We start from the raw sequence: 24,158 nt of genomic DNA, 5'->3' as shown, positions 1-24,158 counted from the left end.
ATTGTACAGCTTATTTTTATAATTGAACTACTGAATTGTATGTGTATGAATGTGCCAATAAAACTGTTAGAAAAACAGAACTGTGGATGGTAGAAAATCAAGGAAAACTGAGGTAGAAAATAGAGAAGCCATTGGATATGTATTATAAATTTAAATGTTGAAGTCATTCAATTGTATCCCTTAAAAATAAGTAGCATATAACCCTTACATAGAAGCCTTACTTCAAAAGATTTGATTCTTGAAAGATGTCTTGATTTTGATGCCTATTATTTTCTGATATATGACTTTACTAAATAGCTCTAGAAAATCTAGGGTAAATCAAGAGATTAAAGGCAAAACATATATATATATGAAGGAAATATTTCCTTATAAAATTTACTTAAATCTATTCTAATTACATTATCTAAGTCTTCTAACATTTAATATAAAACTGAAAAGAGAAGAAAAATAATTTGCAAACAAGACTAATTTAAATGGGAAACACTTGTCATAACAAGTAAAAACATAAGCACAAAACATTTATTTAAAAGGAAAATATTTAAAGACCATAACAATAAAGGGGGGAAAAGTTTTTATCTTAGAATGTATTTATCTTACTTCTACTCTACTATAGGAAAAAAACAAGCTAATACATCTTGTCAACATTATACGAACTGTAAAATAGCAAACTGCACTATAGTTTTAAGTTTTCCTTAATGTGATTTTCAATCTTTGTACTGTTCCTGTCCCACCTTAAAAAAAAAAATCAACAGAAGCTCAATTTGAAGAAATATTCTAATAATCTTATCCATAAGGGAAATGTAAATACAAGCCTTACTAGAATTTCCATCTAGACAAAATTTAGAATGGATAACACAATGTGTAAAGCGACTGGGAAAAAGGGTTCTTTGAAGGACAATCTGTAGTTGTTAAATTTGTCACCACCTTTGTGGAAATATGGGACATTGAAAACAAAGATTAAAATGTACACACATCCTTTGATCTAGTATTACAATTCCAGGAATTTAATCCAGTTAGATCCACACAAATGGAAATGACATGTATTCACTGTAGTAACACAAGTTTGGAAAGAACCTTTGAACGGGGCACAGATTAAGTAATATATGGAATACTATGTATGTGCAAAAACTGCTATGATCTCTAAAGTGTACTGTTGAGCAAAAAACTGCAATCAGGATGCAATGTACAAGTACACATCACAGGCAGGACACATCCCTACACTGGCAAGACCAATGGCCTAAGCTGTGACTTGGGAAAGGAACGGAGTGGCTCAAGGAGATTCTAGGTGACTTCTCACTGTAGGTTCCTTTTTACCTTTCAATTTTGAACCAATTACTTAAAAATAAAATTTAAGCTTTTCTCTACTTTATACGTAATCTTCTTGGGATTCTTTTATGCTTAAATATATTTATAGTTTTCCCTATCAATGTCCAAAACAAACTATTTCAAAAACATCAAAATATACAAAAGAAAGTATAGCTTTGTATACATGGAGCTGTAGTGTTATTTAATGAACATCAAAGGCAAAGGACTAGTTTTAAATCTTCTAAACATCTCATAGAACAGTCATTCTCCAGAGAACAGTAAGCCCTAAACAGATGACAGCACAGTACACCTAAGTATGTAACTTACTTAGCGGGACAGTCTTCAGATAGACACTAACTAAAGAAATAAAGCACTGGGAACTCCACACCCAAATAATCACTTCTCAGTAAGTTAGTGTTCTTTAAAATATTAGACACTGTACAAAAAGATTTTAATTAACACTTGAGCAATAATTTGAGTGAAAGAATTTACTTAAGAAACCATTTGGTATCACAAGTTGTAACACCAAACCAATAAACCTTATCAAATACCTTTATAAATTAGTAAGCTTACTAAATGCCTAACCACTGCATCCCTGAAAAATATGTATCTAGCATTGACATTTATCATAATTCTAGTAAATTCTTTTCCCTGAAGAGAACCATTAGAATGCAATGACTGTGTGGAAGAAAAATGCATTAAGAGTAATCTTTAAGAGTCATTTTCTTTCAACAAATTGAAAAGGCAATCCCACTGTCCTTTGGCTTTCACTGCTGCTTTTGAGAAATGTTGATCTGTTTCTTGAAAGGTCATGGGTTTTCCTCTGGCTGCATATATGGATGTATTTTTTTTTTTTTTTTGCCTTTAGGGTTGTACAGTCTCATTCCATGTATCAGGATTCTTTAAAAATCCAGGTTGAGATTCAACAAGAAATTTCAAACTGTTCATATTGCCCATTATTTGGAAAGTTGTTGGCCTTTGTTTCTTCATACAGTGCTCTGCACTATTGTATGTCCTCTAGTTCCAGAACTTTTTTATACTTTGTGTCTTTTAACTGTGCTTTTGTATTTTCCACCTTATCTGTATTCCATCAGTTATCTAATTCTCTTCATCTATGTCGACCCTGGTATTAATCTCACTTATTAGTTCTAGTATCTTAAGTTTTGGTAGAACTGTTTATACTACAATTGGCTTCATGTCCTAATTATAAGTATATTCACAGATGATTGACAGACATGATAGATTCTATGAATAGTAGTTATTTGAACAGCATCGAATGGTTCTTTGTGCCATAGCAATGACCACCATCGTGATGAGGGATTTGCTTTTATGCTTAGTCCTCAATCCACACAATCACCAACTTCTCCATATCTGATAAAGGCCCCCTGGCCTTGTAGCCTTCAGCTGATTCTTTCACAGCATGGCGATTTTTTTAAAGGCTGATCATAATTGTTGAGTGAATCTAAGTCACCAGCAGTAACATTCAGATGGCTACATTCGTGTTACTCTTGCTTTACTTCCAAATGGTACTTCTCCTTGGTCCTTTGCTATCACTAGCACTGGCTTTGCTGCACTTGGAGTCATGATATACTTCTTAGTATTTTCTAAAGAAAATTAAACAGACAATGCTGTAATACTAAAATATGTGAGCCAAATCAGTTATAAACTTTTTAGATAGGAAGTACAGTACATACATAAGCCAGTGATGTGTTTATTATGACTATCAAGACATATTTACTGGCAACATTATCAATTTGTGTACAAAAGACATGATATACACATATTGTGTAAGAGGGAAATAGTTCTTTAGTAAGCCCTATTATCTGATTGTCATTTCTGAATTTGACTATAACCTTACAGGGCCTTAAACATACAATTGTTCCAAAACAAATAATCAATGCACGGTTATATTTGTTAGAAGTTTTGTGTTCGAAGATGAAGATGCACACCTGCAGAAAGCTGAGTAAGCTATGAAAAGGCACTTTGGCAGCATTAATTTAGTCCAGTTAATAGCTTGACTTCCTTTGAACTACCCAGAACATGTGTATTTGCATGTCATAGCCACACAAAGAAGGGCCGGCTGTTGTTCTTCTTAGGTATTCAACTAATTTGCTGAAATCAAAACAACCTTCTTCACAACCTTCTGAAGTGGGGAAGAATATTTAATTACTTCGGGTTCTCCTTTCCCTCCAGGGAACACAGAATTACAGGGAGAGGATGAAACGTTCCACCTTAGGCAAGCTTTAGATTGACTTTTGTTGCTAGAACCTGGAATTCAAAACTGCAGTTCAAGTTCTCCCAGTTTGAAAAATGCTTGCAGAGCAAAACCAAGTGTTCCAATTATTTCCTTGTCTTCTTGCCAACCCCCACTACCGTGCCTCAGACACAAATAGGTTTGGCCTGGTAATTTTACTAGGCTGCGAGTTCCTCAAGGCATTTAGGGTGTTCCTAAAATTCTGTCCAGAATCCATAGTAATTGTTGAAAGAGCTGCCATCTCATTTTTTTAAAACTAGGGGAAAACATGCAAACTACCCTAAAAAGCAATTAAAACGTAAAAAAAATGTTCATCAAAACTTTTTGCTAAAAAAATAAAGCTCATTAGATTTCCTGTAACTCATTTATAGAATCCCCAAGTGATTTTAATTCTTTTGAGAAACCTTGAATACATGCAGCAATTTAAGTTTATCATTACTGTTTGTTATGCTACAAAGTGAAGAGTTTGGGCAAAAATCACAAGGAATTATGCATTTTTAATAAATCAAAGTTAGAGGTTAGTATCTTTAAAAATCTGTGTAAAGTTTGTAGATTAAAACAAGCATTTTATTTGCAATGCTCTGATTTTAATGAATTTCTACATATCAGATGTTAGCACTGTGCACAAGCTGTGGAAATAAGAGTACATATGGCCGATTTCACTTGAATTTGACAAACTTTTAAAAAAATGTGAAAATTCAAAAATTTTGTACAAATGTCTCAGAAATGTCATAGGCCCAAATGTTTTACATCCACCAACTTATCTTCCATATTAATTTTTTTGTTTTGTCTATTTCAAGAGCACTGAAGCAACCAATTTTAAAAGTGTACTTCAAGAGGCTAGGTAATTTAGTAATGCCTTTTAATTAGGCAATCCCTTAATATTGAAATTTAATTATTTTAGGTTCTTTGGATGCACCAATGCACAAAACGCAGCAGAGAGGTAAACGAAGTGTATTGTAAGATGACAAAAAAATACAGCACTGCAAAGACTGGATCCAGAGTTCTGGTATGCTAGGATTGGGGATTCTTAAACAGCATGGCCCATTAGATAAAGCCCATGGCGAAGGTAGCAAATACCTTTGTAAATACTTCTAAGAAATTAAAGTAGTTATCAGGAGAACTATCACAAGACAAAACAGCTAATAAAGTAAATTTATATGGTAGGAGTACATCTGTTTGGAAAACCACTAGAGCAGACAAAACACGTAAGTAAACTCATATAGTAGAAGTATGTCTGTGTGTGGAAAACATCAAGCATGTCACTGGCTGGACACGAGTCTTACATAGTTATTTACCAAGTGATTAAGAAGCAGGAATTTTTTTTGTTCTTTAAGTGGTGTCGTGCTATTCAGTTCATTAATTTTTATTAATTGAAAATCATAAAGAGTACTAATTTTTTGCCTATGAACACTTTTTGAAACACTGCTAAAGGTTACAAAACCTGGCAAATGTAAAAGATGGCACCGAATTGTACAACTTGTTAAGTACTGTCATGTTGATTCTGATAGTGACCCAATAAACAAAGATAAACCATTTTACCAAGGGGATCCTGTTCTGTGTTGGCTACATTACCAGGCATGTTGCTCTCCAGGGATTAGTTTCTTTGATGTCTAATGTACATGAGATGAAGTTTCACCAACTTTGCTTCCAATGAACATTTCAGCAATACTGCTTCCAAAAATTTTCCCTTTATTGGCAGTCGATTGTGTGTCTACATATATAACCATATTCTTCAGATCCTTAATTCAAAGGTATCAATGTCTTTTTCACTCACTGTCCAGCTTTGCATGTGCATGGGGTGGTTTGGATCAGGTGCTCCTTAGTCTTCAATAGGTCTTTTGCAGTTGTCCAGAGCAGGAAGAATGTCCTTTGACTTCTTGTACCATTTCCTAGGGCATTGATTGTGCATCCAAGTAAAATGAAATATTTGACAGCTTCAATCTTTTCTCCATGTGGCTTATTGCTCCAGTGCTGTTTTCTAATGTATTTGTATGTGTATATCTATTATACTCAAAGCTATAATCTTTGATCTTCCAACAAGAAGTGCTTTATTTTCAGCTAACAAGCTTGTGTCACCTGCATATTTCAGGTTGTTAAATAAGTCCATCTCCAATTCTGGTTCCATGTTCTCCTGGTTTACCACACCCTCTTCTGAATCTCAGTTAAATTTCTATCAATATCTTATCAATGTATTGCTACAATCCCATTTTTAAATCTTTAGCTTAACTTTATGTGCATTTGATGTAAAATAACATTGCTCAATAATTTCTACATTCGTCTGGATCATCTGGTACCTATTTTCCAAATTTCTTGGCATAGCCAAATAAATACATCATTTTTAATTTTATAAGAAAAAATGATTAAAATAGAAAATTTCTATTTTAAATAAATAAAATTTATCACCCACCTTGTTATAAATACTGATAAAAAGGAATATTACATATATAAGAATGCTTCAGTAAGTCAAGGAAAATTCCATTGTTTTACTTCATTTTTCCCAAACATTTTGAAGCCCCTTTCTAATTACCAAGAATATAGATATAAATCCCTGAAGTTACCAACTTAAAAAAAAATCTATTATCCAATTTCCACTTGAACAATATCTCAATGTTTTGAAGATTACAGAAAGTAGACAAAGTAAACCAAGAACCAGGAGTCACTAGTTCCCTCATAATTCTCATCCTCTCACTGCTCTGAAAAGTCTGCCTTTTCTAAATGTATAGACAATATTGTCATGATCACACCATCAGTACCTCAAAATAAACTATATCCCATTAACAGTCAGATAGGCAATCCTCTAAAAAAATTTTTTTGATTTTACAAATCAGCAATTCCAAAAGAAAATGTTTATAGTTTTTTTCTCCAGGACATACTGGGACTACAGTAAGGTATTTGTACCTTCATTAAAGAACCCCAACTTCAATGTAGAAACTGAGTTCTAGTGAGCAAAATGTTTCTGTCAAATAGATGTATGGAAATCACAGGTGTTTGTTAGGTGTTTCTTTAAAATGGAAATTATCAACTTGGACCAACAATTCTTAACGCCCTTATTTGAAGAAAACTCCATTTTCAAGAAACTCCTTATTGCTAAAACTTGATGTTACTGTTCTCACATCAATGCAGAATGAAAAGAATATTTAGATTACGTTCTTACAAGTTTAAATGGCCAGAAAAACCAGAGACTTACGTAAAGCACACATTGAGAAAGATCGACACAATAGCTGCCACAAAGGGATCAAACATAGCAATTGTGAAGATGACATGAGCGTGTAGCGTTTTCTGTTGTACCATAGGGTCACTCGGAGTCTAACTGGGCTTGGGACACCCTATGCAACAGTTGTACTTTGCTTTAAAAGTGTCACTGAGGCAAAATCCCCTCTGGCAGTGGGACATGTAACTGATGGACATTGGACTACAGCTTTCAGTACGTATTATACTTTTATTAAAAAAAACTCTCATAACTGGACCAATATGTAACATGATAAATACAGGAAATATTGAAGAGTTGTCATGGATTTCATTTTACTTGTAACGATCATCAATACTCATGGAAGCAGCAGTCAGAAATCATATGAAGCACTGCACGGAGTTAATCTACTGCAAGTGTCAAACAAGCAACAATGGCACTTTGAGGCCTAAAGTGCACCTGACTCAAGCCAGGGTACTTCCAATCACCTCACATGCATGGGAGAGTTGGACAATGAATAAGGAAGACCAAGAAATAGCAGACACTTTTCAACTATGTTGATGACGAATAGTAAGTCGCTCAGAAGAACAAATCAACCTGCACTAGAAGTACAGACAGGTGCTCTTTAGAAATGAAGGTGAGACTTCAGATCATGTTTTTTGGATTCTATCAGGGGAAACCAGTTATCTTTGGTGGAGGGTCAGATGGCCAGCAAAAATAAGACCCTCAATGAGATTGTCAACAGTGTCTTTAACAACAGACTCAAACACAGCACAGTTGTGAAGATGGTACAGAACCAAGCAGTCTCTATTTCTATTGTAGGGTCACTGTAGTTGGGAGACAACAGCAGGACTTAACAACACATAGCTAAAAGTGCTACATAAAATAACACAGAACAAACGCGAGTCGAACTTTAAAGATTTGACAGCAAGCACATGTTGAAGTTGTATGGATTATTTCATCATGCCTTTCCTGAAAGATCTGTAGACATTTCCCCTGAAGTAAATTTTCTTCATGCAGTTTTGAACTTTTTTCAGGCAGATTCCAAAATTCTAATCAATGTAATACTAAAATAGACAAGTATACAAAAAAATTCTTTGGTTTAAAAAAGTCACTTATCAACCTTCTACTAAATGATTCCCGTAACTCCACTAAACCTATTTTACTTTAGGTGCTCACAGTATTTCTGTGCATGCAGTGACCTTACAGGACAATCATACTGGCACAAATGCTGCAATCTTTAGAGGTGATCTTCAGGTCTTTGCTCACTCAGAACTCATGGATTCAGCGGTGACTTTGGGGCTAGAAGCACAGTGCTAAAGCACCTAGCCACCAGGGCTTCTGTAATTAGTGTAGTGTGATTTACTTATGCCCAGAAATGGAACACTTGACTGCGCCAGCTACTGGTTTACCTGTTCATTTTTAGGCAAGCTGTACACTCCTCTTAGAAAAACTGGAGATCTGAAACAAGTAGAACACCGCCTACTTTAACACAACCAACCACATCTATAGCTATTTGATTCGAATGCATTGCAACCCTAGAGTACCCCTATAGCAGTGGTTCTCAACCGGTGGGTTGCGACCTTTATAAGGGTTGAAGACCCTTTCAGAGGGATAGCCCAATTCATAAGAGTAGCAAAATGACGGTTATGAAGTAGCAATGAAAATAATTTTGATTTGGGGGGGGTCACCACACATGAAACTGCATTCAAGGGTCGTGGCATTATGAAGGTTGAAAACCACTGTCTTATAGGGTTTCCAAGGCTATCTTTGCAAAAGATATCTAATGGAGAAGCTGATGGGATCAAGTGAACCTTTGATTAGCAGCTGAATCATTTAACCATTGCATCCTAAGGTAGCCTTTGTGCATACCTACTTCAAAATCACTTCAAAGTGAAAACTGAAAAAAAAAAAACAAAGTGAAAACTGACTAATCAAATAATCTGTTTAAAACACTAGTAACAAACAAAATACATTCAATATTGTTTTATAAATGCTATTACTAGCGAGACAATCAGAAAATACAAATTTTCCATGTATTTTAATTTCTAAAAACTGGAAAACATTTACCTTCAAAGATACTGCCTACATACTTTCATTCTTAGTGAAATGTAATGTTTCTGTAAAATTTTAAATCTACTCAAATATGTACATATAAATGTAACAATTCAATGAACCTACTGACACTTAGAAACTCCGATACATGTGCATTTTGGATAAAATCCACAAAAAGTTTAACACTACCCTGAATGCAAATATATTAAAATTCAAAGTAAATTAAGTTTAAATAAGTTGCTATTATTGAGGGGGAAAAAAACACTTCCCACCTCCATTCCAACACTATGGCAGTTCTAAAGACAATTGTCTAAAGTAACTCATGTAACTTTCCTATATCACATTGTGAATAATAAAATCCTATGATTCAAATGGATGGGAATAGAAATAGCATGAGATATGTACAGTAAACTAAAACCTAAGCCCAAGACAGAGCAGAAAGGACTGGTAAGGCATAAACCTTAAAAATTGAACTTATTTACCAAAAATGTAGGGACTTTTACTAACAGATCGGATCAGGAAGTTTTTGAAATGTAAATATTGAACTATTCAGTTAGAATTGCTATTATAAAACATGACATTATGGTTATGCAATGTTCTCTACATACAGAACCGTGAACTATGCATAGCAAAATGTACATCGAGTCTATTTGCAAAGTATATAATTCACTATGCTATTGTTAAAACTTGTCTGTTTTCCTTAGAAGCAAATCCCAACTATTGTGTGAACTCAGGAGATTCAACTTTCTAATTTGTATCTAAAGCACATCCAACCAAAAACAAGTTTATACAAGTACTTTAGAAGTACATCTAACAAATATAAGTCTAACAAGGACGCACTAAAAAAACTTAAATTCAGGCTAAGAAATGTTCCTCATCAAAGACTATAGAACACTGACAATAAATTATATAATATTAATAAACTTAGACTGAATACAAGTAGGCGGAAGTGTACTGCACTAGTCGCGTAACAAAATCAGCACATAGGCTGTTGTGTATTTTATCACTGTTAAATTTCCTGATAAAATTGAACTGTTTGGATAAAAAATACGAACAAAAAGGGCACAGTGTACAGAACACAATCACTTAATGGTTCAGACAAAAAGATAACTGCAAAGTTTGTGACAAAATCTTAAAAAATGAATCCATTTGGGCAAAGTGTAATTGGAAGTCTGTATATAGTTGTGTGCCTAGAAAACAATCAATATAAAGTTTAAGATACATTATAAAAATGACAAATTGTCTGTAACCCTGTTACAAACCCTCTTGATGTACTTTACTACAAAGTAGTTTAAATAATCTAATACCCTATGTCAGATGTTTAAGCACTTTCTATTTCCCAAATCCAAGCACTATAAATCTTTCAAAAATTCAATGAAGTGCCACATAATAGCCAAGAGAAGTTATAGATGCAATTAGACAAATAGATAATACCAGAAAACGATTTGGCTGGAAATATCCCCCCAAATTAGGAACTAGTGGCGTAGTGGATGAGCTGAGCTAACTGCAAGGTCAGCAATTGGAAACTATGAGTAACTTAGAGAAAGACAGGGCCTTCCTGCCCCCCCCCCAATAAACGCACATAAGTTCCAGTGTACTATAGGGTTGCGGCAGTGAGTTATACAAGATGAAGACCTCACGTGAAAGTTTTTAATATCTTTATGAAGCATTTTAGTCATTTTGGTATTTAGACAAGAATACTTCCTAAAGAGACTTAGTTGTGAGGTTCTCAGTTTAAAATTAGAATGAGCCAACTCTTTGTTGAGTAAACACTGCCTCAAAAATCTATTCTTAAATTACCATTGTTTTAGTTACTGTATCTTTGATTTTAAGGATACCAAAGGAAATGAGATATTTTGTTTAAAATGGTTCTAGTGAAAAATCCAAAAATGAATTGAAATCTGGCTAAAAAAATAACATGCAATGCATGGTTCTTTATGAAAACACTCCATTCACCCCTAAAAGAGTAAGTTCCACTCTATAGTTGACCAATAGTATTTAAGTGCATTTCTCAGGTAACAATCTAAAAATACATCTCAAGGGTAGAAGTTAGAAATTATCAAAAGCTTCATTACATTATCACAAGTTTCATTCTTATAAGCCACAGCCTAAATCCCTCCATCCCTAACACCTCACACTTTGAACTTTCTTACGGGTTGTCTGGTTGATGGCAGCAACTAACTTTTCTACTGTGGAATTGCTAAAAGCAAGCACTGCCTTGTAAATACACCACCACCTTGTACCTAGAGTTTTTAATATAAAATGCGGTATTATTGGGTCTCTGATATAAGGATAATAGGGTTCATTATCATTTCCTGAAGGCTACTTCACAAATCTGCCTTTTATTTTTAGAAACATTTAGGAGGTAGATTCAATGTGTTAATCTTCTGGAGAATGAGTAAGCAAAACACCTAACAATTCCCACTCAGAATGACCCTATCAAACACACTGCCAGAATCCATACCAATTTACAGTGACCCTACAGGCAGAGTAAAACTGCGCCTGTGGGTTTTTGAGACTGTGTAACTGGGAGTAGAAAGGTGTATTCCTTCTCCCGCTGAGCAACCAGTAGGTTCCATTTGCTGACCTCTCGGTTAGCAGCCCACCATGTATCCACATAGGGTTTACACAGCTGTCAATCTTCATGGAAGTCCACTGCCGCATCTCTCCATACAGTTGGTGGATTCCATCTGCTGACCTCTCTATTTAGCAGCTGAGCTGTTGGGCTACCAAGGCTCTTAGGTGCCCATTGGAAAAGGTGATCGAAAGATTCCCATGAAGGACAGTAATTTACTGTTTGTAAATTTTGGCTGTAAAACATGGTACGTATAAAATAAGGGGAAATAGTGGATTAAAGGTGCCCTTGTGGCAGTGGTTAAAAGCAATTGGTCTCTAGGACAAGGGTTGGTGGTTCAAACCCACCACCAGTTTGCTTTGTGGAAGCAAAATGTGGCAGTCTGCTTTTGTAAAGATTTGTAAGCCTGAAAACTGCAAGGCATGTTCTTTCGACCATCTTACAAGGCCACTATGATTCAGAATCGAGCCAGTGCCAGCCTAGTTTGGTAATCAAATGTATCTTACCATTTGGCTCTAAAATTCTGGTTCTGACACAATGCCCACACTGGCTTTGTGCTATACTTGAAATAACTTATACAGTTCAGTTAATGAAAGAGATTTCAAGATATCAGGACAAAATCACCACTACCACAAAAGACCAATTCCCCCTACAAATATCTAGACAGAATACTGCACATCAGTTTCATCTGATTCTGATAAAATTTAGCATGAAAAGGTTAATCAAATATTCCTAAATTAATTTTATATATCACATAATCTGAAACATTACATAACTTAAACTTTGGGGCCTCACTACTTTGAACAGTTAAATTATTTCAAAATAACATTTTAATTCTTTCATGTCTGCCTCTTTATACTTAAAACACTTTTGAATAGAAAATATTCCTTTGCGATTTCTAAGCATACAAATTGGCAAAAATGTAACCCATATTATGCTTCCCTGAAGCTTAAAAAAAACGTAGTTGAAACCCTTAATAAGTTGCACTGAAAGCAAATATATTTTTTCAAAATGGTGTGGATTCTGATTTGAGAGTATCTATTGCTTCCATTCTATTATGCCATTATATCAAGCAACTTTTTTATTAAGCAGTTTCTAAAAGCAACTGTTTTAGTACAAATAAAAACGGATTTATAAAGCAAATTACATACAACCTAACAAATGCATCCTTATTCACATTAAAAGTGCAACTTTTTAGAATCATAGGTAATATTTCAGACCTGTTCATTTCCTTAACTGCCTTAAGGCAGGCTTTCATTTACTTCAGTTTTTTTTATTATTAAATAACTTGGAAAACTGTGACACACTAAATGTAAAAAATGAACATATTACAAAACATCTGAGTTTTATGAAACATCAACTGATTTGTACATGGTTCCTCTACAGTTTAGTTGTTGAGCATGGTAAAAAGGCTTTTGCTTTGAAATTAATTCTATTTGCAAATATGGAGGATTCTAATAGCATCCAACTATAAGGGCTTCAGTGTGTTCATGTTTATTCCTGGGTCCCACGCTGGAGCACATCTTAGGATGTATACAGGAGTGGAGGGATCACATACCAAAATCATTTTTTAAGATCTCAATGATGACAGAACTAAAAAATTATTTAAAATAAGTATTAAGGATTCTGTGTCATTTCAGAAAGTATACACTCAAAATACTATACACAGAAAAATGTTATATTGCATGAGTCAATAGTCTTATTTTACACTGTGTATCTTTTAGTATAAAACTACAAATCTCCATTTCTTTTTTACATTTTCAGAGCATATTACCTATTACACAAAAGAGGCAAATATAAAGCTGGGTTAAGAAATTTCTGACTCTTGGTAGAAGAAAACTACCCCCCACCTTTTTTCCAATAAAAGTTTATCAAGGATTATAGTTGAGTTTGTAAAGCAGAGAAATGCAAATACAAGCATAAAATTTTCTGTGAAATTAAGATACATTTTACATAAGAATTTCTGTAAAGACCTCTGGCATTGAAGTGATGACATCCTAAACAGGTTTAGTACGAAATGGCTTGGATGAAGAGGCCTCAGAAGGTAGAAATGTTTATGTCATGTTAGTAAAAGCAGCAATACCTAAGCACTTTCTCACAAAAATGGAGAGGAAAAGAGATGACAATTCAACTAAACTAAAAGTTTACTACTTTATAAATAGTAAACATGCAACCATTTCCTTTGCTTTTCAAAAGCATTTAATTATTGTAATTACTACTTAGTTGTATTTGTAAATTAGCTCCTGTTGGGCTTACACTCTTAACTCTATATTTCACATGCATTTAAAAAACTGTAGAAATAACATTGTGTTTTAGAATGAAATCTGAATAACCACACAGACATGGACCAACATTTATTACAAACAGGAAAAGAGATCTCTAAGAAAATAAGAGTACAGATGTTTTTATAAAAGCTACAATGCTTAAGTATAAAAAATAAATTCTTATTACTTGATAATGCATTTTCTATATATTAAAATCACAGGACTCAATATGTATAAAACATTATAATACAGTACTTTAAACTGCTACTTAAAGATACTAAAACATTATTTAACAATGGAAAATTTATTTCACTTTAGATCGCTCCTGTTGCATCCTGATTTCACTTCCATTTTCCAAGAAAGGTTATTTTAAACAGGTATGTATACTTCAAACCCATTAGTTATAAGGAATGAAAAAACAAGTAAAAAGACTTCATGTTTTTAAAACTTTTAAATAAGAAGCAATCAATTCTCTATATACTTTTATTAAAGAAGTACAGCTTTAATACACAGCAAGATACATTGTTGCTATTATCAGCAGCATTACCATCTTCGTTTTTCCTTCAGCTATCCCACAAAACATCATCATCTTTCAGTAAGAAAATTTCATATGTGGCTTAATTCAACATAAACTGCTTCTAACAAAATGGTGGCTTACACATTAGTCGGTCACACTGATTACCCCTCTACCTACTTTTATCTACATGACAAACTACATAACTACTAGGGGGCAGAAGAGACGGATTGTGGCAACACTATGTGTACATTTCCTCTATTTTGTAATGTAATACAAGCAGTCCCAAAGTTACTCCTAAGTGTGTCTTTAAATGGAAGGTGCAGTTAAACTACTGTTATGCAAACTGTTGTTATTTACCCTTACATTTTAGTAATTTTAGTACAAGAAAAAGCTCTCTGCCGTTTCAATGATTTAAAAGCTGCTCCTGAAGCAAGAGGTGGTGATGGTACTGCATGAGTATGTTGGTTCAGTTGTTTCAAAGGGAGGGCAATTTACAAGACATTAAAAGGAAAGTGCAAACTGTCCTGGCAAACCCAGGACTTAAGACTTCAGTGACTTAGGACCACTCTCAAAAGTGATTCTTAAAAAGAGCACTAAGGCTTTGGTTAGAGTATTTTACTGTAGTGTTTAAAAACCAGCATTTCTTAAATTAACATTTCTTTACTGAATTTAAGACAGCCACATGCCAATTAAGTGGGTAAAGGGGTATTTGAATGTTGCTTTTAATGAAAAATTATACTAAAGTATTTTCATAGCATAGTGGTTATATTTACTCTCTAACTTACTATACTACTTTACACCAATTGTTTTGCTCTTTTGACATTGTTGTCATGTGAAGTAGTTTCAGAGATGCGAGTAAAGCAGTAATATATTTCATGTATCTGAGACAAAATGTTATTGTCTATGTCAAATATACCACTAATTTGGCCTAGCTAATTTTTGAACTACATATTTATAACATGTGTCAGTCTTAATTGCTCTTTCAAGAAAACAAGAGAATTTTACCCACAACAACTGCCATGCTATAGCAAAAAGATAAGCACAAGAGATGTATTTAGGATGACATTCTTTTAAATCTAAATTTTAGATAGGTAGCTAGGTTCTGTTATCTGCCTCACATGAGAAAAGCTGATATGGTGGCAAGTGGTACCAGACCAGTGTCATGAACTTCAAAGAACTATTATATTTTCATTTTTAATTGGTTTCAAGTTTAGAAACAACAAATTAAACCACTGCTCTCCCTTTTTGTTGTTTAGCATTTAAGTAGGCTTAACAAGAAATTTTTCTTTAGGGAAGCAAACTTCATTTGTTACAGATGTTAGAGGAAAAAAATCCCTCAGTGTATGTGGAGTCACACAAGTTGGTTTAAACGAAATATAAAACAAATGAAACGTGATAGTCTTCCCACCATAAAGTACTGAGTTACAACAAAATGTATTAGAATAACTTTATTCTTGAAAGTGCAAGCATGTTATTTAAACACTGTGTTACTTTCAATGTAAAGACATTATTACTTCAGATTTTAAAAGTATATAGATTGTGCATCTTCTCCAGGAATATTAATGATTACCTGATGGGATACTCCCCCCCCCCAAAAAAAACAAAAAACCTTTAGTTCACAGAAGTATCACAAAATGCAAAATGTGAGATTATAAAAAATAAAAACAAAGAGCAAATCACTAAAGTGCAAACAAGTTCATTCATTTCTGAAGCCACCAATACACTCAATTTCAGTGTATTTCCTAACCCAGGAAAAGAAAAAACATATGTGTTTTTAATAATATCCTCTACACATAATGCATAGACTTGTGGATGTGTGAGAACTGTAAACATTAGCAACTAAACTAAGCCAGGCCACAAAGTAGCCACTCTGAAATGTATGACATGAACCCGTTGTTTTGAGCAAACTCCTTATATCCTATAGGGATATTATGGGAGAAGTAAGACTCTTTAGTGTTTTTAACTACAGAACAGTATCTAAAAGCCACTTCAATTTAACTATGGCATAACAAAACACATGAATACCTGAATACTTACAAAACTGTTAATAGGAATCTTTAATTAGAAAGTATTACTTCACTATACGATTAGGTACCAATTATGTTCATTCTGATGCGTTCACAGAAAAGCTAGTGTGTTTGTAAATTCAAAAATGGAACGGAGACCAATTTCAGGTGATCCAGGTTCCTTGCTTTCATGAGTAACACGAAGCAGCACTGGCTTCAGCGTACTTCAGACAGTCCTATTCACTTACCTGGTGAACTTCCTGGTGGTCGACTATGATGATTTATAGCGAGGAAAGAAATGATCCCAGAGAATAAGCAATTTAGGATATGGTCACAGGTCAAAGTACAACCAAACTCCACATGATACAATCTTTCATGGACACACCACACCACACACACATACTCACTCTCTCTCTCTCACTCACTCACTCATACATTTTGCATACAAATGTTATAAACTCCTCCACCCCCAGTCCAAGTAACACAATGGAAAACCATAGCACAAATAAGAGTACACTGTAGCCTCCATCTAAATCTGCTGTTCATTGGGTCCATTCTGAGGGGCACAACACAGGTCAAACTGTGTTGTGTTAGAGTCTATTCAGTACTGCTGTGACTATAACCCCGAAATGGGTCCAAAACAGACCCACATTATTATCAAATTTCAAAACTATAGTAGAATGTTAGGACGAGGCTGCAGTATACTTAATTATGTTGAGATTTTATATTACGAAACACTCAAAATAAGAATGCATACGTATTAAAAGATATGGCTGTCATTTTTAGCTTAATGTGGATATCAATTATTCCCATCTCACTCCCGATTCCTGAAAATTATTGAGATTATCAATGTTAATTGTTATCAAAAGATTAACACTTTATCCTCTTGACTAATTCCAGTCTTCAAAAATGAAAAATACCCTTCTAATAATTATTAAGAATGGGGTTCTTACTCTTTTAAAAGTAAATATAGTTGACTTCAAATGCCAAGATTAAAAAATTGGAAAAAAATTTTTAATTCACCGACTAGATTATGGTCGCATAGACTTGAGTCACGTGAGCTTACTCCTGGCAAAATGTAAATTTTATCCTACAGAAAAACTTTTCGTTAAATTATTGAAGTGCTTACATTCATTGACAAAAAACAAGCATTTCACAAATTTAAAATCTAAAATTTTGACCTAAGTATATTTCATTGCATCAGACACTCAAATTACCCTAGGAAACTAAGGTAATACTTCTGTATTGTCATTTGACCCCATATTAGTTTGTAAGTAGGAATAAAAAGAAAAATGAGTTCTAAATAAATGACACAGGAGGCAATAAATTGACACATGACGAGTAAAGAAAAGGCTAAAGCACTCCAATACCATTGAAACCGTTTTAATGTTGTTGCAACTCCAAAATGCAACAATCATCAGCTTGTATGAGACCCAAATGGCAAAAATGCATTTTTAATTACTCCTTCATACCTATTTTACAAAATAAAGGCAAGAGACACTTCAACCTTCCTCGTCCTAGTTGTGCTAAATTCCTAACTTGTTTTCTATCACTATAGTGTACACGTCATTCCCACCAGATGCTATATGAGAAAAATAAAATAAATAAAATATTAACCTCTGCTTCAATGTACAGTTTCCAGAATCTGCCAGAACTGGGGAACTGGGCAACAAGGCGTTCATAAGTCTTCCGTGCTTTGTCTATAGGTTGATTCTAAAATTAAAAACCAATAAACAGCATTTACAATATTAGGATTAAGAAATTATTATTTACTGCAGAACCAAGTAGTGTGATTGGACCCATAGAGAACAAAATGTAATCCTATTATCACTAAACCTGTGCCTCTCGAATGAGAATGCTCCAAGCGTCAAGGTCATATGGATTCTCTTCTAATTTCTTTTCAGCTTTCTTCACCTTCTCTGGGACATATTCAGCTGCCTGGGGAAAAAATAAATAAAAAAATAACAAACTGAATTTACTGTTTTAAAATCTCAGGGTAAGTACAATATAAGGTCCCACCAGGATGTACCATTGTCACAGTACAGAACTTAATAAACTGTCACAAAACAAGCCTATGTTGTCTGGAATGTATGTATACTTTGTCAGAAATCACTTGCAAAACAAAACAAAATATAACATACTTAAAATTCTTTAGGAAAACACTATTTTCTTTACCCAACACCCTTATCTTTTATACTAAAACTACTATAGAAGCAGTTCATAAACTTTCTCGGCTCAGAACCTCTATATTCTAAATTTTAGGGGCATGAATATTTTTTTCCTGTGGGATATATAAATAGTTCACTTATAAAGAATAAATGTTACATGTTAGCAAAAACAATTATTATCCATGGAAAAAAAACTGTAAAAAATGTTTTTCTTTTACATGCTTTCAAATTTCCTTACTATCTGGCTGCTGTTTAAAAAAAAATCATTTTATTGAGAGCTCTTCCAGATGTAACATTCCACAATCGTTCAATCACATCAAGCAGCATTGTACAATTGCTACCTGTTTCAAAACTTTTTCTTTCTTCTTGAACTCCTTGACATCAGCTCCCCTTTATATATCCTTCTTCCCCATAGGGAACCCTTATTTAATTAATTTTTGGCTGCATCTTATACCATCCAATATATTCATTCACATATAATTCTGCTGTTTGCACCTCTCCAGTAGGGTTATACAGTCGTCAATGTTATCAGCACCCCTTTCACCCCCTTCACTTCCCGTTCCTTCAGGGAATATAACTTTGAGAAACACTGTTATAGACCACTCACCCTGAACCACAAAAGTATAGTATGAATTGGGATATGAAAAGTTTATTGACAAAACAAAAACAAAAAAAGAAAAGTTTATTGACATAACAGAATGAACAAAAATAATGTAACTTTATAATTAAAACAAAGTCTAAAAGAAATTAAATAATAAATGAAAAATAAGCTAAAAACAGGCAGTGGTCATGTGATAAGCTCTGCCTTTACCTGTATTTTTTTAGTAAGAATATTTATTAATAGAAATTTAATCTAAAAGAAAACCATCTAAATAGTAGCATCCGAGGCATAAATGCAAGTATTATTTCTCTAGTAGCCATTCAATAAAAATGTGATGCTCGAATAAGTGGGGCAAACAGCAGTCCTATGCAGTTTTATTTTTGCTCTTTTTGCAAGTCACATTGATAATATTCACATTGGGAAAACTTGAAAAAAGTTCTACCGAAGGGAAAAATATTTGGCTAATCCTTCCAATGTGTACATGTTTTTAGATAGAAAAATGTTTTAAAATACTTGGATTTTCCATCAAAATTGTGAGATACAAAAGAGTCTCATAAATAAGTTGCTCAAAAAACAATTGGAGATAAAAAGTTTTATGAAGGACTACTGGCCGCACCAATTAAAACATAAAGCAGGGGGGGGGGGGGAGAGGACCTGATGCAAGGGGCATAAGTGGAGAGCAAATGCCTTGAGAATGATTGGGGCAGGGAATGTATGGATGTGCTTTATACAATTGATGTATGTATATGTATGGATTGTGGTAAGAGTTGTTGGAGTCCCTAATAAAATGTAAAAGAAGAAAAGAGAAAAAAATGATTAGGGCAAAGACTGTACAGACGTGCTTTATACAATTGATGTATGTATATGTATGAACTGTGAAAAGAATTGTATCAGCCCCAATAAATTGTTAAAAAAAAATTACAAAAGTTTAAAAAATAATAATAAAAGTGGATAACACTAAAAAAAAAAAACATAAAGCAATACAGAATTTTAAACCTTTGGTGATACTGTAAATGAGAAGAAAAATAAAAGGCGGGACCAGAGGTCAAAAAGTAAATGATACTTTTGAGAATGATGAAGGCAACAAATGTACAAATGTGCTTGACACAATGCATGTATATGTAAGAATTGTGATAAGAATGGTACAAGCACCCAATAAAATGTTTAAAACAAAACAAAAAGATACTTGAAAAATTAGCGTATAAAAGATGCCACTTCATATCAGTTAGAGGATTACCTAATAAATGGTTAATTATATAATCACCTGGGAGTGGGGGAAGGGAAACTAGCATTAAACACTTTAGTTTTTCTACCATAATAAATTTCTACATGGATAAAAAATTTTAAAAATTAAAAACAAAACAAGGAAGAATGAAATATAGTAAAGTTTATCTTAATATGGAATAGGCTCTTCAGAAGTCTTTGAAGATTAAATTATGTAGTTTAAATTTGTGTGTGAGCAACATATCATAATCCATCAAATGATATCTTCAGCATATATGACCAGTAAATTATTAATAAGTGATTCAAAAGAAAATGAATACAACATATACAAATCACTTGTACTAAAGGAAATACAATTAATAAAAAAGCATTTTATAATGAACTTTGCATTACTAAGGATGTGAAGCTGTCAATACTGTTGACAGGGGCAAACACAAGAGAGATTAAACTGAAAACCAACTGACCCTGAATTCCCCTTCTAGAAATTAAACTGAAAACCAACTGACCCTGAATTCCCCTTCTAGAAATGTATCCTACTGGCTATCTGCACAAAGATCCATCGCAACAGATAGTTAGCTGCTAGGGTGCTTATAGTTGCATAAGATGAAGGAGTTTAAGAAGTCTGACTAGCTGAACAAATATGGAATTTGAGCCACTAAAAAGAAACAGATTCTGTTGTGATCCACAGGATTGTTCATTGGCCATTTTGGGGAAATAAATGGCCAGGCCTTCCTCCACAGGCACCTAGGCTGGAAGCTCCGATGAATCCTGTCTACCACAGATGACCCTGCTAGCTAGCTCTCAGCCTTTACCGCAACACATCCGCGCCACCACAATACAACAAACTGACATTTCCACAAACGTTCCTTATAAGTGAAGATGTCAAGACTTCAACTTGCTTACTTTGGACACATCATCAGGAAGAAACAGTTGTTAGAAAAGGTCATCATGTTTGGCCAGCATAAACATGGGAAAATTCTCCATGAGGTAGATGGACAAACATAGCAATTATTAAGATGACTACCTCAAGCCAGAGCTGACGCAATGGCAACAAACAACAAGAAGGATAGCCAAGGCAGATCCATAATTAGCAACATAGAACAATTTCTATAGAATACTCAGGAAACTGGTAATGTGGTTGTGTCTCTGCAGGAATAGTGATAAAATATACTTTAAAAATTCTATTAGGAACTAAAAGCAGCTCATCTATATACTGTATTGCCTTTAACGGTTCTAAAAATTTGTACTTCAAATAAATCTGAGAGGGAAAGTAAAAATTAACCCCCCAAATTAGCTGAATATATCACAACTGGTCAAAGAGCAGAGAAACTCATGAGATCACCTCTACTGTTTGGCCAATCATAATCATAATCATTACTAAATAAAATAAGCCACCAGTCCTTCAGTGATTCTCAGCCCTCAAGCTCTGCTGAGGGGCTTGTACCACTACAACCCCCCAGTGGGTCTACGCATGGCACTTCAATGATTCCTCATCTTTTGGGGGACACATTTTGCAGCCTAGGGAAGACTCCACAAAACAATTTTCCAAATTTTAAAACACAATTTATATAGTAATATCTAATTAGTATATTAAACATCAAAGACTAATGTCAAATATAGAAATGGGTGTAAATAATAATTTGATAGTTAAAAAAAGTCAGATACTGCTAGCACTAATGTAGTTTCTTTTGTAAAAAATAATTTTATTGGGGGTTCGTACAACTCTTATCACAATCCATACATACATCCACTGTGTCAAGCACATTTGTACCTTTGTTGCCATTATTCTCAAAGCATTTCTTTCTACTTGAGCCCTTGGTATCAGCTCATTTACCCCTCCCTCCCCACTCTCCCTCCTTCATGAACACGTGATAATTTATAAATTATTATTTGGTCATATCTTACACTGTCCAACATCTCCCTTCACCCACTTTTCTGTTGTCCATCCCCCAAGGAGGAGGTATGTGTATATCCTTGTAATCGATTCCCCTTTCTACTCCACCCTCCTGGTATTGCTACTCTCAGTACTGGTCCTGAAAGGATCATCTGTCCTGGATTCCTTGTATTTCCAGTGTACATCCTCTGGTCTAGCTAGATTTGTAAGGTATAATTGGGATCATGATAGTGGGGAGGGGGGAGGAAGCATTTAGGAACTAAAGGTAAGTTGTATGTTTCATCGTTGCTACACTACTGCACCCTGACTGGCTCGTCTTCTCCCTGTGTAGTTTCTTAACCAGATTTATAATGGAAAGACTTGTTGAATTTTGGAGATAAGTGAAAATGATTATTTTTCTCCATCCAAGTTCATGTAGGCCCAAAAATTAGACATCTGGAGAGATTCCCATAGATCTAAGAAGTTTTGCAAAGGATGCTGAATTTCATATTGAAAAACAATTGTTGAAAAAGGAGAACTGATAGTTGTACAAGGTGAATGCAATTAATACTGATGAATTATAAACTAAAAAGTTACTTAAGTGGGGGGGAACTGACTACAAGGATCCACATGTGACCTCTTCCCTGGGAGAGGGACAGCAGAGAAGGGGGGGAGGGGAGACTCCGGATAGGGCAAGATATGACAAAATAACGATGTATAAATTACCAAGGGCACATGAGGGAGGGGGGAAAGGGGAGGGAGGGGAAAAAAAAAGAGGACCTGAAGCAAGGGGCTTAAGTGGAGAGCAAATGCTTTGAGAATGATTGGGGCAGGGAATGTATGGATGTGCTTTATACAATTGATGTATGTATATGTATGGATTGTGATAAGAGTTCTATGAGTCCCTAATAAAATGTAAAAAAAGAAAAAAAAACTTGATAGCTGAAAAAAAAAAGTTACTTAAGTGGCAAATTTTGTTATATACATTTGACCACAGAAAAAAAAGTTTGTGTCATGCATTACAGTATATGGTTATTTTTTCATTCATTATCCTTTTAAAATCCTTACTTAAATAGGTTATTAACCCCATTTTAAAAATCCATATACTTAATCTGCTCATAGAGTGGTTGGAATTTCATAATCGTGGCTCCGGTTTTTCTATACATCATCCCTAATGTTTTCCTCTGGCCAAGGTCACTGAGTCAGAATTGACTTGATGGCAGTAAAGTGTTTGTTTGAAGGTGAACAAGCGGCCATCTCGCTCAGAAACAAATAAGCCCACATGGAAGAAGCACACCGGCCAGTGCGATCACGAGGTGCCCAAGGGACCAGATATAAGGCATCATGCAAAAAAAAAAAAAAAGATATGTGTGTATATGTATGTGTATATATGTGTATATGTATATATGTATGTGTATATATATATAATATTAAATGAAGGGGGAAGTGCAGAGTGGAAACCCAAGGCCCAAGTGTCGGCCAATGGAGATCCCCTCATAGAGGGGCTTAGGAGAGGAGATGGGTTAACTAGGGTGTGAGGTAGTATCGATGAAGAACACAGCTTTCCCCCAGATCCTGGATGCTTCCTCCCCCCAACTACCATGATCCGAATTCTACCTTGCAGGGCTGGATAGAACAGACGCTGTACACTGGTACATATGAGGGTTGGAGGTACAGGGAATCCAGGGTGGATGATACCTTCAGGACCAAGGGCGTGAGGGACGATGCTGGGAGAGTGGAGGGTGAGTGGGTTGGAAAGGGGGAACTGATTACAAGGAGCCACATGTGACCTCTTCCCTGGGAGAGGGACAGCAGAGAAGGGGGGAAGGGAGACCCCGAATAGGGCAAGATATGACAAAATAACGAGGTATAAATTACCAAGGGCATATGAGGGAGGGGGGAAAGGGGAGGGAGGGGGGAAAAAAAGAGGACCTGATGCAAGGGGCTTAAGTGGAGAGCAAATGCCTTGAGAATGATTGGGGCAGGGAATGTATGGATGTGCTTTATACAATTGATGTATGTATATGTATGCATTGTGGTAAGAGTTGTTGGAGTCCCTAATAAAATGTAAAAGAAGAAAAGAGAAAAAAATGATTAGGGCAAAGACTGTACAGATGTGCTTTATA

The 24,158-nt window shown here is 34.7% G+C and overlaps 1 protein-coding gene across 2 annotated transcripts in view; it reads right to left on the bottom strand.

The window, feature by feature from the left end:
- The window catches only part of CSTF3 (cleavage stimulation factor subunit 3), an 80,588-nt gene that overhangs the window by 41,999 nt on the left and 14,431 nt on the right, over window positions 1–24,158 (bottom strand). For both annotated transcript variants that reach the window (XM_075545926.1, XM_075545927.1), the window contains exons 2-3: window positions 18,003–18,104; window positions 17,784–17,879 (exon numbers count right to left, since the gene is read on the bottom strand). In XM_075545926.1, coding sequence (XP_075402041.1) covers window positions 17,784–17,879; window positions 18,003–18,104 — 198 coding nt within the window. The remainder of the gene's footprint in view (window positions 1–17,783; window positions 17,880–18,002; window positions 18,105–24,158) is intronic.

This window comes from Tenrec ecaudatus, chromosome 4, assembly GCF_050624435.1.
Source record: "Tenrec ecaudatus isolate mTenEca1 chromosome 4, mTenEca1.hap1, whole genome shotgun sequence".
Lineage (NCBI taxonomy): Eukaryota > Metazoa > Chordata > Mammalia > Afrosoricida > Tenrecidae > Tenrec > Tenrec ecaudatus.
Note: the sequence above shows the minus strand (reverse complement) of the source record. Positions and strands in the feature narration are given on the sequence as shown.